Raw genomic sequence first — 17,180 nt, forward strand, 5'->3', positions numbered from 1 at the left:
ATGTTCGGCCAATCCTACAAACATCAATCAGGTGGAACTGGTTCCAGTACACAAGCAGAAAGATAAACGATGAAAGAATGACAGAAGATGATCGGAAACCCAAAATAAAACGTCGTTTTGGCACGTCTGGAAAAATTGCTAAAAGGCGATGACGTATATATTCCGAACAAATGAGGAAATCAATGGCCATAAAGACTTTTCCCTTCAATTTTCACCATAAATACATAATAATGAAACCCTTCTCAAGTGTGAAATCAAAGATGATATAACTGTGCGTCACTCAAAGTGTTGGAACAAAATCAATTAAATCAAAGTAAAATACAGATGTTTCGCATGTTTAACTTGAAATATAGGAAAGTAGCTCGTGCAAAGACTACAGAACCATTACAATAACACCAATTCTGCAAATCCTAACTAAGCCTATAATTACCTCTTTAAAACAAAAAATCTCAAACCAATCACACTTTGAACATTATAGAAGAATAGTTTGTGACAAATAGAATGATCTTGAATTTGTATTTTGATGCCCCTTGTTTCGATGAATAACATTTACCATGAATAATACAAGATGTGCACAAAAGGAAGCTACATCAAGTTAGGGCGATATGCGATCATGTAGCAAGAGAAAGAACTAATGCCGCGCAATATGGACATCCCACGACTTCATTAGTTTTAGCACCTAATTTCATATGAACCGGCTTTTGTAATGTAACGGACCCATTCAACCGTATTGTACCCACTCTTTTCCCATACCTGAGAGAAGTCAATCATGGTTACTGTAATCCTATACTGTTTACCTAAACAGGGAAACATGATACAGAGATTGTAGGGTACCTTTAGGAAGCGTACACGCAATCCGGATGCAGTAAACATAGGAACCTGCCATATTGATTTGCTTTATTGAGAAATATGGGAAAAGAAAACTAGAGAGAACCTATTTAAACAAAAGTCTGATTGATGTATTATTGAAATTGCATGTTAAGCATATCTTCTGACCTCTATACCTGGTATTTTTTATTTAAGTGGGAATGAGAACACTCCAAGTATAGGTGGGGGGTTGGATTGAATTTCCATGATTATTAAACTAAACCCCACATGCTTTGGTTTGCCCTGAAATCTGGGTGGCCAATCCTTGTATCATACAGATTATTAACTCTAAATTTTGAGTTTTACAGTCACCCAGAAATATCATTTTTCCAGTCAAAGAGGAGTTCAGAATTTTGACAGGAATTTTTTAAGATTTTTTAGATGATGGTTGGATTATAACCTTTGAAGGATAATCCATGTATCATGCAGATTAATAGTTTTGCATTAAAATGTTTCTTATGAGCGAAGTTTGATTTTGTTGGCGGATTAACTGCAAGTGATTTTATTGCACTGGCTAAACCAATGCAAGCGATACTAACAAAATGTCGCGGTACCCGATACTCTCTAATTCTTTTCTTTTTGTAGATTCTTTTTCATTTTTTTCTTTTTATTCTTTTAAACCCCATATACTACTAGAGTTAAAATCACCCTCAAGTTTCTATGCCTTCTACGTCTTTTCTTGATTGGATTTACATAATAATTTTTCTATTAGGCAAAACACTGATCAATTTTTTGAAAATTCAGGAAGCCGCATGCACAACCTCAATCCCTTCTTATCATTCTTCATAACAAAGAATTCCTTCCCAATGCCCGTCCCCCCACCATCGCCACACCAAAAGTAATTTAAAAAAATAATACCAATAAATAAATTCATCATAAAAAGTTATTGTAGTTCACTTGATGTAAATGCAAAATTAGTACATGAAAAATTGAAAAAAAAATGAAATAAAGAAAGCTTTTCGTTTTTATTTGTCATTTAAACATGAAGATGGTGATCAGTTGAATGGTAGCACATCAAATCAATCGCAAACTCACCTGAAATTCCATCTGAATTGGAGGTCGTGTCCATGACTTCTTTTCGGTCATTGTAGAAATTAGCTCCACTTCAGCACTCAAAGTTGGCTCGGTTTGTCCAGGAAATTTTCTTATCCTGTGGAATAAATAAACCAAAAGATTCAATTCTATTTATCCTGTCAAATAAATAGATCCACATAATAACTGTTTATTTTATAATATAATATCTTTCCTATCCCCACCCCCCCCCCCCCCAAAAAAAAAACCCTAGGTGTGATTGACATCAGAATCAATGTTCAAGAGCACTTTTGATTTTTGAAGAAACACAAGTTATTTCTTATGTTAGCGATCCCATGTATAATAATACTGGCTATCTCAAATATATAGACGACATTCCATTTTCCATCCTCCCATATATATAGTCTAGTTTTCATAATTGGTATTATTTTCTCTATTGTTTTTACCAATCTACTTCTATCGTTAAATATACTAAATGATTTCAACAATTCAGAGGCGAATTGAAAGCTAAACAATGGGAATTCTAAACATTCCTTGGGGAAAAATAGAGATGTCTCCTAAGTTATAAGTCGTAAAATGAAATTTTTCATTGTAAAATTTACCCAATAGTTTTCTTAATTTGTATGAGAACATATATAAGCTTATGTATAAAAAAATAGAGAATTAGCAAAAATTCAAATGCAATTGGCATAGCTGTACGACAAAGTAAAAGGAGAACTGAAAACAAAACTCATTACATTGAAAATAAAATGTTTAAAAGTCAACTTTTATGTCTCCTTTCCAAATTTGAGCTACTCAATGCAGCACAGGTAATAAATTCAAGGGGGTAGAGTGCTACAGTTTGGCTATAATTCATTTAAAAATTTTGCTTGAAAACAATAGTAAGAAATCTTCACCCAAAAAAATCTTTTAGATTGTTAGACGTTTCGAATGATTGTCCGTCTAAAGGAATGATTAGCCAAAATCTTCACTTTTGAACTGAAAGATAAATTCCTTGTTTAACTGAGGCAACAAAATGGGGTATATGCAAGTGAGTAGCATGGTTCAACACAGATGTCGAAGAAAACATGCCACAATGCTCAATTCAAATTTACATATCAAACTCTTACTTCCAAACCAAGCAATCAATGGATGGATTGTATTTTGCTCGGCCCGACGTCACCTGAAAACTTGTTTTTGCTGTTTGCTTTGGCACCGGTATCTTAACAACAACTCCAAGTGCGAACATTTTTGCCCCAAAAACACTTTTTACCTATGATGATGCACAAACAATAATTGTGTTGTTAGTTACTTGCAGCCATATGGCCATAGAAAATCAGATGACCAACCTTCACATTCACTTCCATACGTGTCCGACCCAACTCCTTGATTGTTGGCAATACCCGAAAAGGGAGATTAACCCCCTCTGTGATACGGTACCTATAGAAAAAATGCATTTACACTTGAAAGAAAGGCACCACAATAGAACATATAGAAGTGTCAAGCATTTATTAGTTGATAGCTACATGTGTGTTTGAAACATAAACTATCAACAAAAAGGTTGGAACTGACCAATCACACGAGTCATATGGTTCCTAAAAGCAATAAAATAAATGTCTCCGTCGACCGTTTTGCAATAAAGTCTCATATTTGGTGGGCAAACAAAATTAGTCAAAGTAAAACTCAATAGCGAAATTCAAACTGAACTACAAATAGTTTTTCAGAAAAAATTTATATAGGTGGCCCGCATAGATTTGTTGGATAAGAGCTGTTCGGAGTGGACATTTTGCCAAATAAAGGCTGCAAAAATGAAAAGATAAGAAGTTCAATAAAACGAAGTTACAATCAAACATCAACTTACTTCATCAATTCAAATTCACCATCTGGAGGAACAAAGCTAACAGTCTTTTCAGAATTGAATCTGGTCAAGTTCACACATTGATGGAATGTAACGTCGTCAAGCTCTATAGTTTTTCCACTGCAAAGAATGGAATGAAAAACAATGATATAGAGGAAACTGAGAAAGTCCGGGGACACAAAATAACAAGCACATGAATTGAAACAATCACAGATGAGAACTACAGGGCATTTAGAAATATTGCAAAACTAAATGCAGGGAGTAGGCTCATAATCCTCTAATAAATTTGAGTTCTGTATGGTTACAGAACAAGTATAAGGTTATGATAGTCACAAAAAAAATGTATTTGAAAGGGTCAAATTAAAACAAATTATGCTACGGAAGAAAATTGTCAATCTAATGCTTTGATAAACAAATAGTATTGCATTTATAATTTACTGAAAAACTTGCAAGTCCACAAACTATACAAATGATTTTTTTTATATATATACATCTTGTGAAGATATATTGTTTGTGACGCCAAAAAGCAAGCATTCCTAAATCCAAACCAGGTAAGAAGTAAATGATTCAGTGTCATTTCCAATAAAATGACGTCGATCCATGAATCTAAAATCTGGAAAGCATTTTTTACCCTCACAAATCACTCTATTCACAAGACCAAGAAACTGGTTCTAAACTTTGGAAAAATACTCAAAAGACCTAGAATTCGCATGTCAACCTTCCAATACATTACTAACTAATATGATATCAATAAAAAATGCACATTCTTATCATTTAAAAGGAAGATCTTAGGGGAGAAGCAGATTTTATATGCTAAGGCCCAAAGACGTAAATAGAGGAATGCACTTAACACGATTAACTACACATCATATAAGAGCTTAGAGACAATCCAAAAATGTTTTAAAACCTATTTAACGTTATTTATTGGAATAAAAATTTTGGTCAACGGAAAATTTATTTAAACATATGAGGTTAATCTTTGATGAGTAAGGTTATGGATACAGCAATAAATGGTCATAAAATAGCCATTATCAAATGAACGGAAATTTTACCAAGGATTTTTTTTAACAACTTAAAAAATCAGGAATAAATACAATTCAGTGCCCAATGCACATTGTTTATTTTCTATCGAATCGATTGTGGTAGTCGACAAACACGAACAGCACCATTTTGCAAGAGGATGAAATCACTTACCCCTTAGCATAAAATATTGACCTTGCAGAAAACATATCTCTATGATGCTACTGACATTATGATGCTAGAGGAACAATTCATTCACGAGGAATAATAAGAAGCTACCTTTTAGTAGGGCGGGACTTGAGCTGTGACTCCTTTTCAAGTCCAATTTTATCATTTAAACCCAACTTCAAATCAGGCATTCCAGAAAGAAAGCATTTCATTAGAATCTTTCCAGTCACATCACATCGTAGGACACTACCTGCACAAATCAAATGGCAAGTGGGAATCAACTAGACATGATTCATGAAAAAACATTCATATGATCCATGAACAGAAGACTAAAAATGAAGCCATAACATATGTCCGCAATGAATACATTAATTTTACCTTTTGAAGACATCAAAAGATTAACACTTTCCACGATATCAAGAAACACCTGTCAAGAACTAAATATGAACCCTGCTAGCTCCAATGTTAAAGGATACAAAATAGAAGTGGGATTAGTTAGAAAGACCACCTCATTCTTCTTGTAGACCAGGCCTTCCCTTCGCCAGCCAACAGCACCAGTAACTTGTAAAGTTGCATTTGGAACTGGTTTTTCTGTAGGCTGGTTGGAGATGAAAACAGTGCAAACCATGATAACATAAGTAACTCATAGTGCAACCGAACTCAGGACAGTTGCTCAAAACTATTGTTGATGTGGATATTCAATTGGCTTATAAGAAATTTCGGCAGAACCAGATCTAACCTTGGACGAAAATGGGGACCTTACACCTTCCTGGGTTATGTAAAGCTTCAAAATTTCAGGCGACAGGTTTTGGGGATAACCAAAATCCATAATCTCTGCAAGTCAAATGCAACAAAGAAATGAAAAAAAAAAATAATAATCCTGATTTTTAGCTGGTTTTGCAAGCATGACACTTAAATCGCGATGGTTCTCTCTTTATTTGGATGTGAGAAGCAGTATCAGTGCAAGTGGTGCAAGTGGCTCCAAAAACTTGTCAAGCAACTAAATAAGAGAGAAAGTCTTCCTACATACAGAATCATAAATCAGATAATCGACTCAGGAGATTTGATCACAGTGTCCAAATTAACTGTGAAAAATCAAAAGTACACGTGTGTGTGTGTGTTGCCACCAGCTGAAAGTACTTATCACGTTGTCCTCGTAAATATTATCATTGAGAGTATTTTTGCAAAACTTTCATATAACGAATTAATTTACAGCATTAAAATATTGCACTAGTACAATAGTACACGTAGGTCATTAATATTGCGATATTTCTCAGAGACCTGTTAGCATTATAGGCTACAATTAACAGCATGCATTAAATAAACATTACTGTTCCAAAATCTGAAGATTAAATCGGAAGAAAATGTTTAGTAGATATTCCCACAGTGGCATACCATCCAGAAGTTCATAAATCAAAACAAAATTATTGCGGATGGCATCTTCATCAAAAGCCCCACCAAAATAAGATTTAAATAATGCAACTGCCTGCAGATGAAGAACGAAAAGGCGTTAAACATGCTAAAGAAACATCTTCAAATAAATTTGACTCCTATGCGTGGCAATTGAAAAATACAAAGTCATACGAATGAACACATTTTAAGTGAAAGATCAACAACACAGGGATCCAAAATCTATACGTTATCAATCTTCAAAGAACAGTGACTAGATGAAAAAGTAACTCCACATTCCACATTTCACAAAACCGAAACTAGAAATATTCAGGCTAAATACAGAGATCTCTGTTTCAAGGATGTTAATGTCATAGTAACATCATCATATTATCGAGGGGTAAGAAGACATGTTCTCTAACTGGCAAAGTTTCTTTAAAAATCAAAAGTCATACATACTACTTTTATAAGGAATGTAAAAATTCATGATCATAAACTGAAGCATTAAGGATACCTCAACGACAAACTTGAATGCACAAGCAACATTTGCATTGCTGCTTACGACAATTACGATATAAACATTGCTAATTCTCATGTAAAAGAAAGAGCAGCCACCAATCTGTCGTACGGGACACGTGCCAAGTTCCTTTGTTTGCATTATATGCGTTCTAAAAGCATCTACCATATTTCCCCTGAAGAATTTCAGCATGAAAGTGAATGAGACCATACAGTTTATGTCATAAATACAGCCATATAAAAAAAATTGAATGAGCATATCAGGAAACGAACGAAAAGAGTAAGTAAGCTAAAGAAGATGACATTTAATGATATTTAAATGCAGTAGACACGAAGTCAACTTTTCAACTACGATAGTAGTCTAATACCTTGACACAAGAAATGGATCATGAGTCATGCACCACGTTGAGAAAGTGATGTAACAAAATAACATGAATGGGCAAAAATTTTACTCTCCAGGATCCTACCACAACTAACGCACTACACTCTGTGTTACAAGATGAAGAGGACAGAGGCACCCCGAACTAGGAATTAAGGGAAAGTTTGGTTTTTTTCCAACCATCTCCATTTCCAGGAACATCTTTCTTTCTCAAACATATTTCCAACATTCAACTTCTCAATATCTTGTATTATATTATATTCTAATTCAATAAACTACATTTTATTTTTTTTTAAATACCCTACAGATCATTAAAAAAGTTATCTGTCTCTAAGGTTACATACTGACATTAGTCACCAATGTTTTCTTACAATGTTACACAACATGATAATCTACACTAAAAAAAGTATCCTGCAGAGTTGAAAACAATAAAACAACATACATGATACATCACATTTATCCAATACATTCCAGAGAATTATTCACGTAAAACAAATCCAAACATAGCCCAGAAGTTCTGATACATATAAGATGATGTATTTAGTAGAAACTTGTAAAAAAAAAGCAGGTTGATTCGAGAGAATAATTGAATAATTGTATCCCAATTAAGGGTACTATACATCAATAAATTAGACTTCACTTCCTTGATATTCGTCCTACAATCCTGAAGACTGGACAGGTGTGGTGACCAGAGATTGAAAACCAAAATACATAAGTGTATCCAAAATTTCATTGCAAATAATTTCTTTCATCATAATCATATGGATGATGAATCACTGTGGATGGAATCATATTTTTTTACGAGAACAGATGATGAGTAAGAAGAATTTGTTGCCATGATTCAAACTAGGCAGCATACAATATTTGAAAAAAATCCTAGATAACCTGTGAGAAACTTCTATAAATAAAGGTGTAAATTTATGTAATTAAAAAAACTTGAATAGAGGAAATTCTTGGAGGGTTGAGAGACAGAGCAACTACAAGTAAATTTCAAGCCTTATTGCTCCCAGGGAGATTAGTTTGACATATACATGAAGAACACAAAAATTTTACTACAAAAACTAATGCCACAGCAGTGATAGACAAAGACTAATTTGCTAATGGCTCGTCGTTTAAGAAAAATGATTATCATCATCAAATAAGAAGCTGCAAGATTAGAAGCCCCTTCCCCTGCCCATAACAGGATAAACGCTAATCTGATGGCTAATATGATGTTTCCCCGAGTAAATAATTGCCTTGTCCCTGATGGATACCTCTCAGGCTTTCAGACACAACTATGTGAGGTTTAAGAATCGGCAATTACAACAATTCAACCTTTATCATCCTCGTTTTCTAAGAGAATAGGATCCATGGATATTAGGGATTCGAAAAAATCATTCCTTTCGTGTCCATGTAACAAGATATTTCTAATGCGTTAGCTGAAGTAGAAGATGGCCGAGTGAATATCATTCCTAGATGCAATTCAAAATAATAAAAGGCAAACAATGAATCTCAAAATCAACAATTTACTCAACCAATCAGACATATACCTCACCGCAGCTCAATTCAATTTCAAAACACATAAATAGAATAACTAAATTACGAAGCATATATACACGTGAACGTGCGCATTGATGAAAGTGAGAAGGAAAGCGGCAGGGAGATCACAAATGATAAAGGACTAACCCGACATCGTCACGATAGAGACGATTGATGAGGACATCGCCCCGAAGATTGAGGAAGTAAATAGCTGAAGCTTCCACGGGCATGGCTACAGATCCGAAGAGCTTCGATCCAACTCAGATCTACAACGAACAGATCTGCTAGCTCGTTTAAATGAATAGATAATATAATTGATCAAAAGTCCCTAGCAATTCATGTACACTGAAAAAAAAATCGGTCCACGGCCAAATTCCGTCACGGTGGCTCCTTCCACACGTCCGCCGTCGAGTAATCTCCGGCGATTTCAAATGGAATGTGAACTGCTGACTCTGAGTCTGGAAATTGCAGTCCCTGAGTTTTTGGGTTGAACCAAAAATTAATGAGCAGCCTGTTGAAAATTCGATATTAAGGTTAATTATACTTCAACCCTTCATGTCTTTTAAAATTCGATTTCACCCCTCGACAAACCAAATATGGGCCTGGGCCTTTCGTAATGAATGATAAGTCCAATTACGTATTGGAAATTGGAATGCTTGTCCAAGAAGGCCCGAGAAGCCCAATATCATATAGTCCAAGAGTTCAAAGGATTTTATTTTAACTTTTTTTAAAAAAAATAATTAATAAATAAACATAAAGATTTCATTTGACAATCCCCATGCAGTTATTTTGTCCGATATGCATCTATACTATATATTAAACAAGAGCACCTTAGTTAGTCTTTCGGTATGCCCAATCTTAAATTGCAAAAAAAAAACCCATAAAAGTGTCAAATTATAAAAAATGCATATCATATTAAAATTAAACACTTTAAAAATAAATGTTATATAATATACACACAACACATAATATTTATGTATTACGTTACACACGCAATGCGTGTGCATTACCGCTAGTATATATTAAATGCGACTCAATATTAAAAAAAAAAAAGTGACTCGATATTTTTCCGATCCCATTTCAATATTACGTTCTATTGTCTAATACACTAGTTCACAAAAACGTGGCTTCACATTTTTTGTTAAAATCTTTAAAACAATCATTCAGTGTTGGACCTATATGGTTTCGAAAAGTGCGATCGTTCCCTCTGAAATTTTAAAAAAATTTAGTACTATATATGTAATATCTCTTTTAAATACAAATTTAATTGTGCAATTGTCTCCTTGATTTTTTTTTTAAAAAAATAGTACTATGAATATAATATATCTCTAAAATATTGATTTAAATTTATATTGCTTAAGATGATCTTTGATGAATAAGATAAGAATAAACTTATTTTAGACTATAATACATTTGGCATAATATACTATTATATAAAAGTTGAGCCTATTATAGTAACTAACTTTGAGGACACCAAAATTCTGTATTTCATAATTACCCCTTCTTATTCACTATCTCAATAAACCTCCCTCTTAATCTATTTTTTGGTTTAAAAAATATAACATAAAAAATCATTTATTTTACCCATACAAAGCACATTTTGCACTAGTTTGGCATAATACTTTTTATTGTCCCATATTTGTTTTAAGAAAACGAAATTTTTTTTGGCTTGAATATGATAAGGATAAATTACTTCAATTTGTTCAACTTTATACATTTGATTTCTCTATGATGGAGTTAATGAATCATAGCACCATTTGATAACTTTGGTTTTGATGTGTGGAATAGCAATTATTTCTTTGAAGTTGTCGGGATTAGCGAGCTTGCTAAAAAAATGGTTCAATCAAAGAAATATTAAGAAGATGTTTGGCTAATCTTATAAGTGTTGGAAATTTGGGTTGTGTACCCATTTAGAATCGATAAAATGTTTGTGATAAAATTATTTTTCGATTACCAATTAGGGTGCATGAGAAATTAATAAAGTGTTCACAAATAATTGTTTGTATTTTATCGAGTGAAAAGATTTAATGAAAAAAGATTATATATTATATAATATATATATATAATTAAATAAAAAAAGTAAGGAATAAGTTCTAATTTACGTTTCAATTCAAATCAAATCAAATTCAAAGTGTGAATTGAGAATTGATTGTGTGAGGTGGCACCTCTCCATTGAAAAATACACCAAATCATTCAGTTATGACTGAAGGGTCATGTGTATGAGATATGTATCAATGATTGCACTGTTTCATTGAAAGATGTGTTCTTTTATTCAAGTCTTTTCACATATTATATATATAAAGCCCCTACATTCTGCAAATGGTGGTTGGTAGTTACACATATTAAAAACATATTGCTGCATATCATTGTTGTTCATCATTTTTTCAGAAAGTTCAAAAAGCATTTTCAAAGTTCGCCGGGTTTTGTAATTTGGAGTGCTCCTATTACAAAACGAAGTCGTTGTATCTTGGGAGACAATTGTCGTATTCTATTAGCACCGTGTGTGGGGCAAATTCGTCTTAAGGACATAGAGTTTAACTCTAGCCTCGACTAAAAATTTTAGATCAAATCTCTGTCTTTGTCTCAAGTCGTGTCCCGACATCAGTCAAGAAAACAACCGAAAAATCATCTCAGATTTGCACAGTACTCTGATACCAAAAATAAGCTCTATAAAATAGCTTATAAGATGTTTTGGAGCTTATAAGCTTTTTCAATTTGTTTGGTAATAATTTGGTCAAACAACTTATAAGCGATCAAAATAAGCTGTTTGAGAGCTTATAATTAAGTTGTTTTTTAAAAAAATAGGAGTGTCCCTACTTTTTTAAAAAAAAATAATTATTTTAAAATTTTACTTCTCTAAAATATCCTTCTATATTTTCATAAATCCCCGCCATGTCATCCACTTATTAAATATTAAATTTTTTTAGAAATGTAATTTCCAAAGAATATCAATTTTCTAAATTAAAAAATGAAATATTTTTATTTTTTTGTCATATAGGTTTAATATTTATGATAAAATTTTAAAACTATTTTTAAATAACATTCATAGTATTATACCCTTTTGGTCATTTTGACAATAAAAAAATCTTATAATGTCAAACACATCATTAACATCTTTAATTCGTTTAAAATAAGTTCATCCAAATACTTTAACAACTTATTTCTAAAATAAGTCTTGACAGGCTAACAACTTATAAGCTCCTAAACCAGCTTATAAGTTGTTTTTAATAAATTTAGTCAACTTTTAAGTATATCATTTGATATATAAATGTACTTTAAATCTACCCTTATTATGAGTGTTTTCATAAATGAAAATTATAAATTCATCACTTCGTAATAGATTGGAGATTATATGTTATTCAATGATTGTTTGATATCATATATTGAGCGAGATATGTTCGAGACAATTGATCATGTATATATTATTCAACATTTTCGAAGCATGAAATCTCTGTGTGTGTTATTCTAAAAGCATATGAAGTTAATATGTGACAATTATTATACATTTTGTGTTGTATTAATTTTTTAAATTTATTGAATTCGTCATTCTTGGTTAAAAAACTTGGGTACGTCACTATAACCATAAGAATATTTTTTTTTTGAGTACAAGTACATCGCATATCAAATTACATCAAATTATAACACTAAATAATGAAATAGCCCGCACACAACCGACGGAACTTGAGCATGGACTCGAGACGTGCTTGTCTCGAGCAAAGAAAGTAACTAAATCAACTTAAATAAATTAAGAAACTAACCCGCAGTCAGCGAGAATCGAACCTAAAACCACTTGGTCTCAGGGCCTCAGTCTTGACCACTAGGCCAAAACCTCATTGGCACCATTAAGAATTTTTCACTTACGAAGGAATAAGATAAAATGATAGACCAATTAATAAAACGGCAAAAGAAGAAATAAGTAAAGATAATAATTAAAAACAAATTCAACATTTGAAATCTGTAAAGATGTCCAATCAAAATCACCACATGAAAAAAAAATCATAAATCACAAGAAAACAATGTCGAATATTTGATAATATCCTTCCAAAAAAAATAAAAAAGAAAAAGCAATTTCATGTTGGAACAGGTTCTCGGATTTGTCAGATCTGATACCCGGAGCAGTGAAAGTTTAAAAAATTTTATTTTTTGATCTGGAACGATTCCAGATCATTGGTATCAAATCCTTACGATTAAAACAAACAAGTAAAATAAAACGCAATTAAATTTTACCTCTCAAGTATCAACTTGAGGTTATGGACTCCAACAGAAAATTCTGCTCTTCTTATATATCCCAGGAACTGATGACTCGATCGATCAAATCCTGAATCAGGTCCACGAACAGAATTCTTAATCCCTCTGATAGACTGCACTAGAAAGTCTATCAGAAGTTTCTACGAAGAGAATTTAACAGATCTGATCTGTTAAACCAGACTGCAATTTTCGAAAATTACAGACTGGATTTTCGAACACAGAAGAGGAAGGGGGGCGACCAAACCCTAGGGAGAGAAAGCTCTCTAGGTTTCGAAAATTATGAGTTGTTGTGTCTAATTTCTGTACTGCAATAACTTATTTATAATGTGGGCTGCTAACAGCTTAGGACCCATTAGTCATAAGTTTAAGCCTGACAAGCAAAGCCCGCATGTTCAGAAATTAATATAAAATTCATTGTGACTCAAATTGATAAACCAATTTCACCAATGTGTACAGAAACATTTTCTGCATATTTTAAAGTCAAGATAAATTTTCTGAATCCGAATTCAGCGATTTCCAAAAATGGCATCCATATGTCATTTTAGGAAATCTCACTCCCTCTACTCTTTAATAAGAAGTCCTACTTCTCATTTGATAAATTTAACTCATTAAATTTAATTATCTCAACGGGGATTAGAAATCTATTACTTGTGTAACCCTCAATGGTTCAGGGATACAGCTAGCCGTGGGCCCACAACTCCTTGTGAATCGGAACAACAATTTTCGACTTACCCATCGAATCATGGTAAGAGCGCCTAGCAACATCGCCCCATGATTCCCTAGATATCACTGATAGTGCCTGCAAGAACCAGCAGGTTTTGGTTAGCGTACAGTACGGTCCCTTCATCCATTTATCCCGATCGAATCAACAACCATTGGTATATTGAGAGTCGTTCGAGATTCGATAACTATGCAATACATCTTGAAGATCAAATAGTGACATCGCATGTGCAACTAGGAAACCAAGTAACCTAAAGCACATCATGTACTCTGGCCAGAGATTTGTCACACTAATATCTCCTCAGATCGCATAGGATATCCACACTCGCAAGCGTGTGGTGAATCCTTGACAACAAAGTATCGACTTCTATATGTGTCGTAACTGTACCCAATCTCGACACCTTTTGACCCTCATAGAGTCGATAAACGAGTCAAAGTACAGTACTAGCATATATAGTCTCCATGATGTTTCAAGTAGTAAGGACTAATGGTGTACAACCAAAACCGCGGACTTATCCACTCAATTAGTGAAAACCACTTGGAAAGTCCGAATAGGGTAGTTCGATCATCCATCAAATGAATATCCATTTGCATGCTTTGAACATCTCTATGTTCCATATCAATGAAACGTGTACTTGACATTGCAAATGCTAGTCTCAATTTCGAGCGATCCTTATCCTTATTTGCGGACGGCTCAATTGACTAGGAACTGTTTAGAATATATAATGATTATAAGATGTGTTTCATGATAGTCATTCAAATCTACTATCACATCTTACATGCACTCTAGTATATTCAAGGTCTTTATCTAAACATCGTATAGTACGTTACAACATAATAATATGATAAAAGATAAAGCAAAAGCCAATATAAAAGTGTAGATTATATTAAAGAAAGATTGTTTACATATAGAGTCATAAAGGCCCTTAGCCACAAGTTGGCTAACAGGGCACCCACTCTTTCAATCTCCCACTTGCCCTAAAGACAACTAGTCATACTACGTAGTCCCATTGCTTCGTGATGTTTGTCAAATAATGGTCCTGGCACGGGCTTAGTAAGTGGATCAGCGATATTGTCTGCAGAGGCCACTCTCTCGACAGTGATGTCTCCTCTTTCCACGATCTCCCGGATGATGTGTTATTTCCTCATTATGTGTTTGGATCTTTGATGAGACCTTGGTTCCTTTGCCTGAGCAACGGCACCAGTGTTGTCACAGTACACCGGGACTGGACCAATAGCTTCAGGAATGACCCCCAACTCTTGGACGAAATTTCTCATCCAAACGGCCTCTTTAGCAGCAACTGATGCTGCAATGTATTCTGCCTCAGTGGTGGAATCGGCTGTGGTGTCTTGCTTGGAACTCTTTCAAGAGACAGCACCGCCATTGAGCATGAATACAAATCCAGAGGTTGATTTCAAGTCATCCACGTCGCTTTTGAAGCTAGAGTCGGTATAGCCTTCCAATTTCAATTCTCTTCCCTCATAAACCATGAATACATTCTTAGTTCTTCTTAAGTACTTAAGAATATCATTCACAGCTTTCCAATGCATTTGACCAGGATTCGCTTGATATCTGCTCGTGACACTCAGAGCAAAGACTACATCTGGTCTGGTAGATATCATCTCATACATGATACTCCCTATGGCTGACGCATATGGTACGTGTGTCATTTTCTCTATTTCTTTGTCAGTCTTGGGAGACATTGACTTGGATAGAGAAATTTCATGGCACATAGGTAGATGTCCTCTCTTGGACTCATCCATAGAAAACCTTTTCAATGTGGTGTCGATGTAGGTTGCTTGAGTGAGTCCTATCATTCTCTTAGATCTATCTCTATAGATCTGTATTCCTAGAATATAGGACGCCTTACCCAAGTCCTTCATCGAAAATCTACCTAACAATCATATCTTTGTTGACTGCAACATCCCTACATCATTCCTAATGAGTAGGATGTCATCAACATAAAACACTAAGAATGTCACAGCATCCTTAACTACTTTTTTGTATACGCACGGTTCCTACGGGTTCTTGACGAAACCAAAGTTCTTTATTGTTTCATCAAATTTCTGGTTCCAACTTCTTGATGCCTGTTTGAGACCATAAATTGATCTCTGAAGCTTGCATACCTTAACTCGCTTCCCATGGATGTGAATCCCTCGGGCTGCATCATATAGATCTCTTCCTTAATGTTTCCATTAAGAAATATAGTCTTCACATCCATTTGCCATATCTCATAGTCATACCATGTTGCTATGGCAATTAAGATTCTTATGGACTTGAACATTGCGACTGGTGAAAAAATTTCATCATAGTCAACACATTGTCTTTGTGTATAACCTTTTGCGACCAATCGTGCCTTGTAGGTCAGCACCTTACCATCAGACCTAAGTTTTCTCTTGTAGATCCATTTACACACTATAGGAATAATTCCATCGGGAGGATCTACTAAAGACCAAACTTGGTTTGCATGCATGGAGTCTATTTCAGACTGCATGGCTTCAAGCCATAAATTCGAATCGGCATCAGAAATTGCATCCTTGAAGTTTCTTGGATCACATCCAACGATGGGCTCACTTTGATCCCCTTCAAGTAGGAGATTAAGTCGATCAGGAGGTCTAGAAGTCCTTTCGGATCTTCTAAGAGGTGGCGCGTCAATTATTGGTTCCTGAGGTGTGGGGTTGCTATTTTGTATCTCGGGTTCTTCTCGAACTTCTTCGAGTTCCATCATTTTGCCTTTTCTATCAAGTAAGAATTCCTTCTCAAGGAAGGTGGCATTCCTAGAAACAAACACTTTTGTTTCAGTAGGATGATAGAAATTATATCCGATCGAATTCTTCGGATACCTTACAAAATAACATAAAGTGGATCGACTATCCAACTTATCTCCCACTGTCTGCTTCACGTAAGCAGGACATTACCAAATCCTTAAGTACGAATACTTAGGAGTTTTGCCAGTCCATAATTCATATGGTGTTTTGTTCACTGCTTTAGTGTGGACATTGTTCAACAACAATACCGTCGTTTCAAGTGCATAGCCCCAAAATGAGGGTGGGAGCTCAGTGAAGCTCATCATAGATCGAACCATGTCCAACAGAGTTCGATTACGATGCTCTGCTACACCATTAAGCTGAGGTGTGGCAGGAGGAGTCCACTAAGAAAGAATTCCATTTTCTTTCAGATAGTCCAAAAACTCGGTACTCAAGTATTCACCGCCTTGATCAGATCGAAGTGCTTTAATACTTTTACCTAGCTGGTTTTCTAATTCATTCTTGAATTCTTTGAACCTTTCAAACGATTCAGATTTATATTTCATTAAATATAAATACCCATACCTAGAATAATCATCAGTAAAGGTAATGAAGTAGGTGTGATCATATTTAGTACCAATACTAAATGGGCCACAAACATCTGTATGGATCAAATCCAATAGATTTTGACTACGCTCAGGTTTTCCCTTAAAAGATGTTTTAGTCATTTTTCCTTTC

At 34.3% G+C, this 17,180-nt stretch overlaps 1 protein-coding gene across 2 annotated transcripts; it reads right to left on the bottom strand.

The window, feature by feature from the left end:
* Positions 1-288: 288 nt before the first annotated feature.
* On the bottom strand, positions 289-9,223 carry LOC140863159 (AP-2 complex subunit mu). 2 transcript variants are annotated; one of them, XM_073266367.1, is made up of 14 exons: positions 9,071-9,223; positions 8,874-8,992; positions 6,828-7,005; positions 6,320-6,410; positions 5,664-5,758; positions 5,433-5,522; positions 5,303-5,351; positions 5,036-5,174; positions 3,740-3,856; positions 3,228-3,318; positions 3,009-3,151; positions 1,903-2,017; positions 835-879; positions 289-753 (listed from the first exon to the last, which is right to left on the bottom strand). In XM_073266367.1, exons 2-14 carry the CDS (start codon positions 8,954-8,956, stop codon positions 673-675), a joined length of 1,317 nt encoding a protein of 438 aa, XP_073122468.1. In that variant the 5' UTR covers positions 8,957-8,992; positions 9,071-9,223; the 3' UTR covers positions 289-672. The 2 variants fall into 2 exon arrangements, with proteins under 2 accessions (XP_073122468.1, XP_073122467.1); XM_073266366.1 differs by having other exon boundaries at positions 8,874-9,221.
* Between the last annotated feature and the right edge of the window lie 7,957 nt (positions 9,224-17,180).

This window comes from Henckelia pumila, chromosome 4, assembly GCF_033568475.1.
Source record: "Henckelia pumila isolate YLH828 chromosome 4, ASM3356847v2, whole genome shotgun sequence".
Classification (NCBI taxonomy): Eukaryota; Viridiplantae; Streptophyta; class Magnoliopsida; order Lamiales; family Gesneriaceae; genus Henckelia; species Henckelia pumila.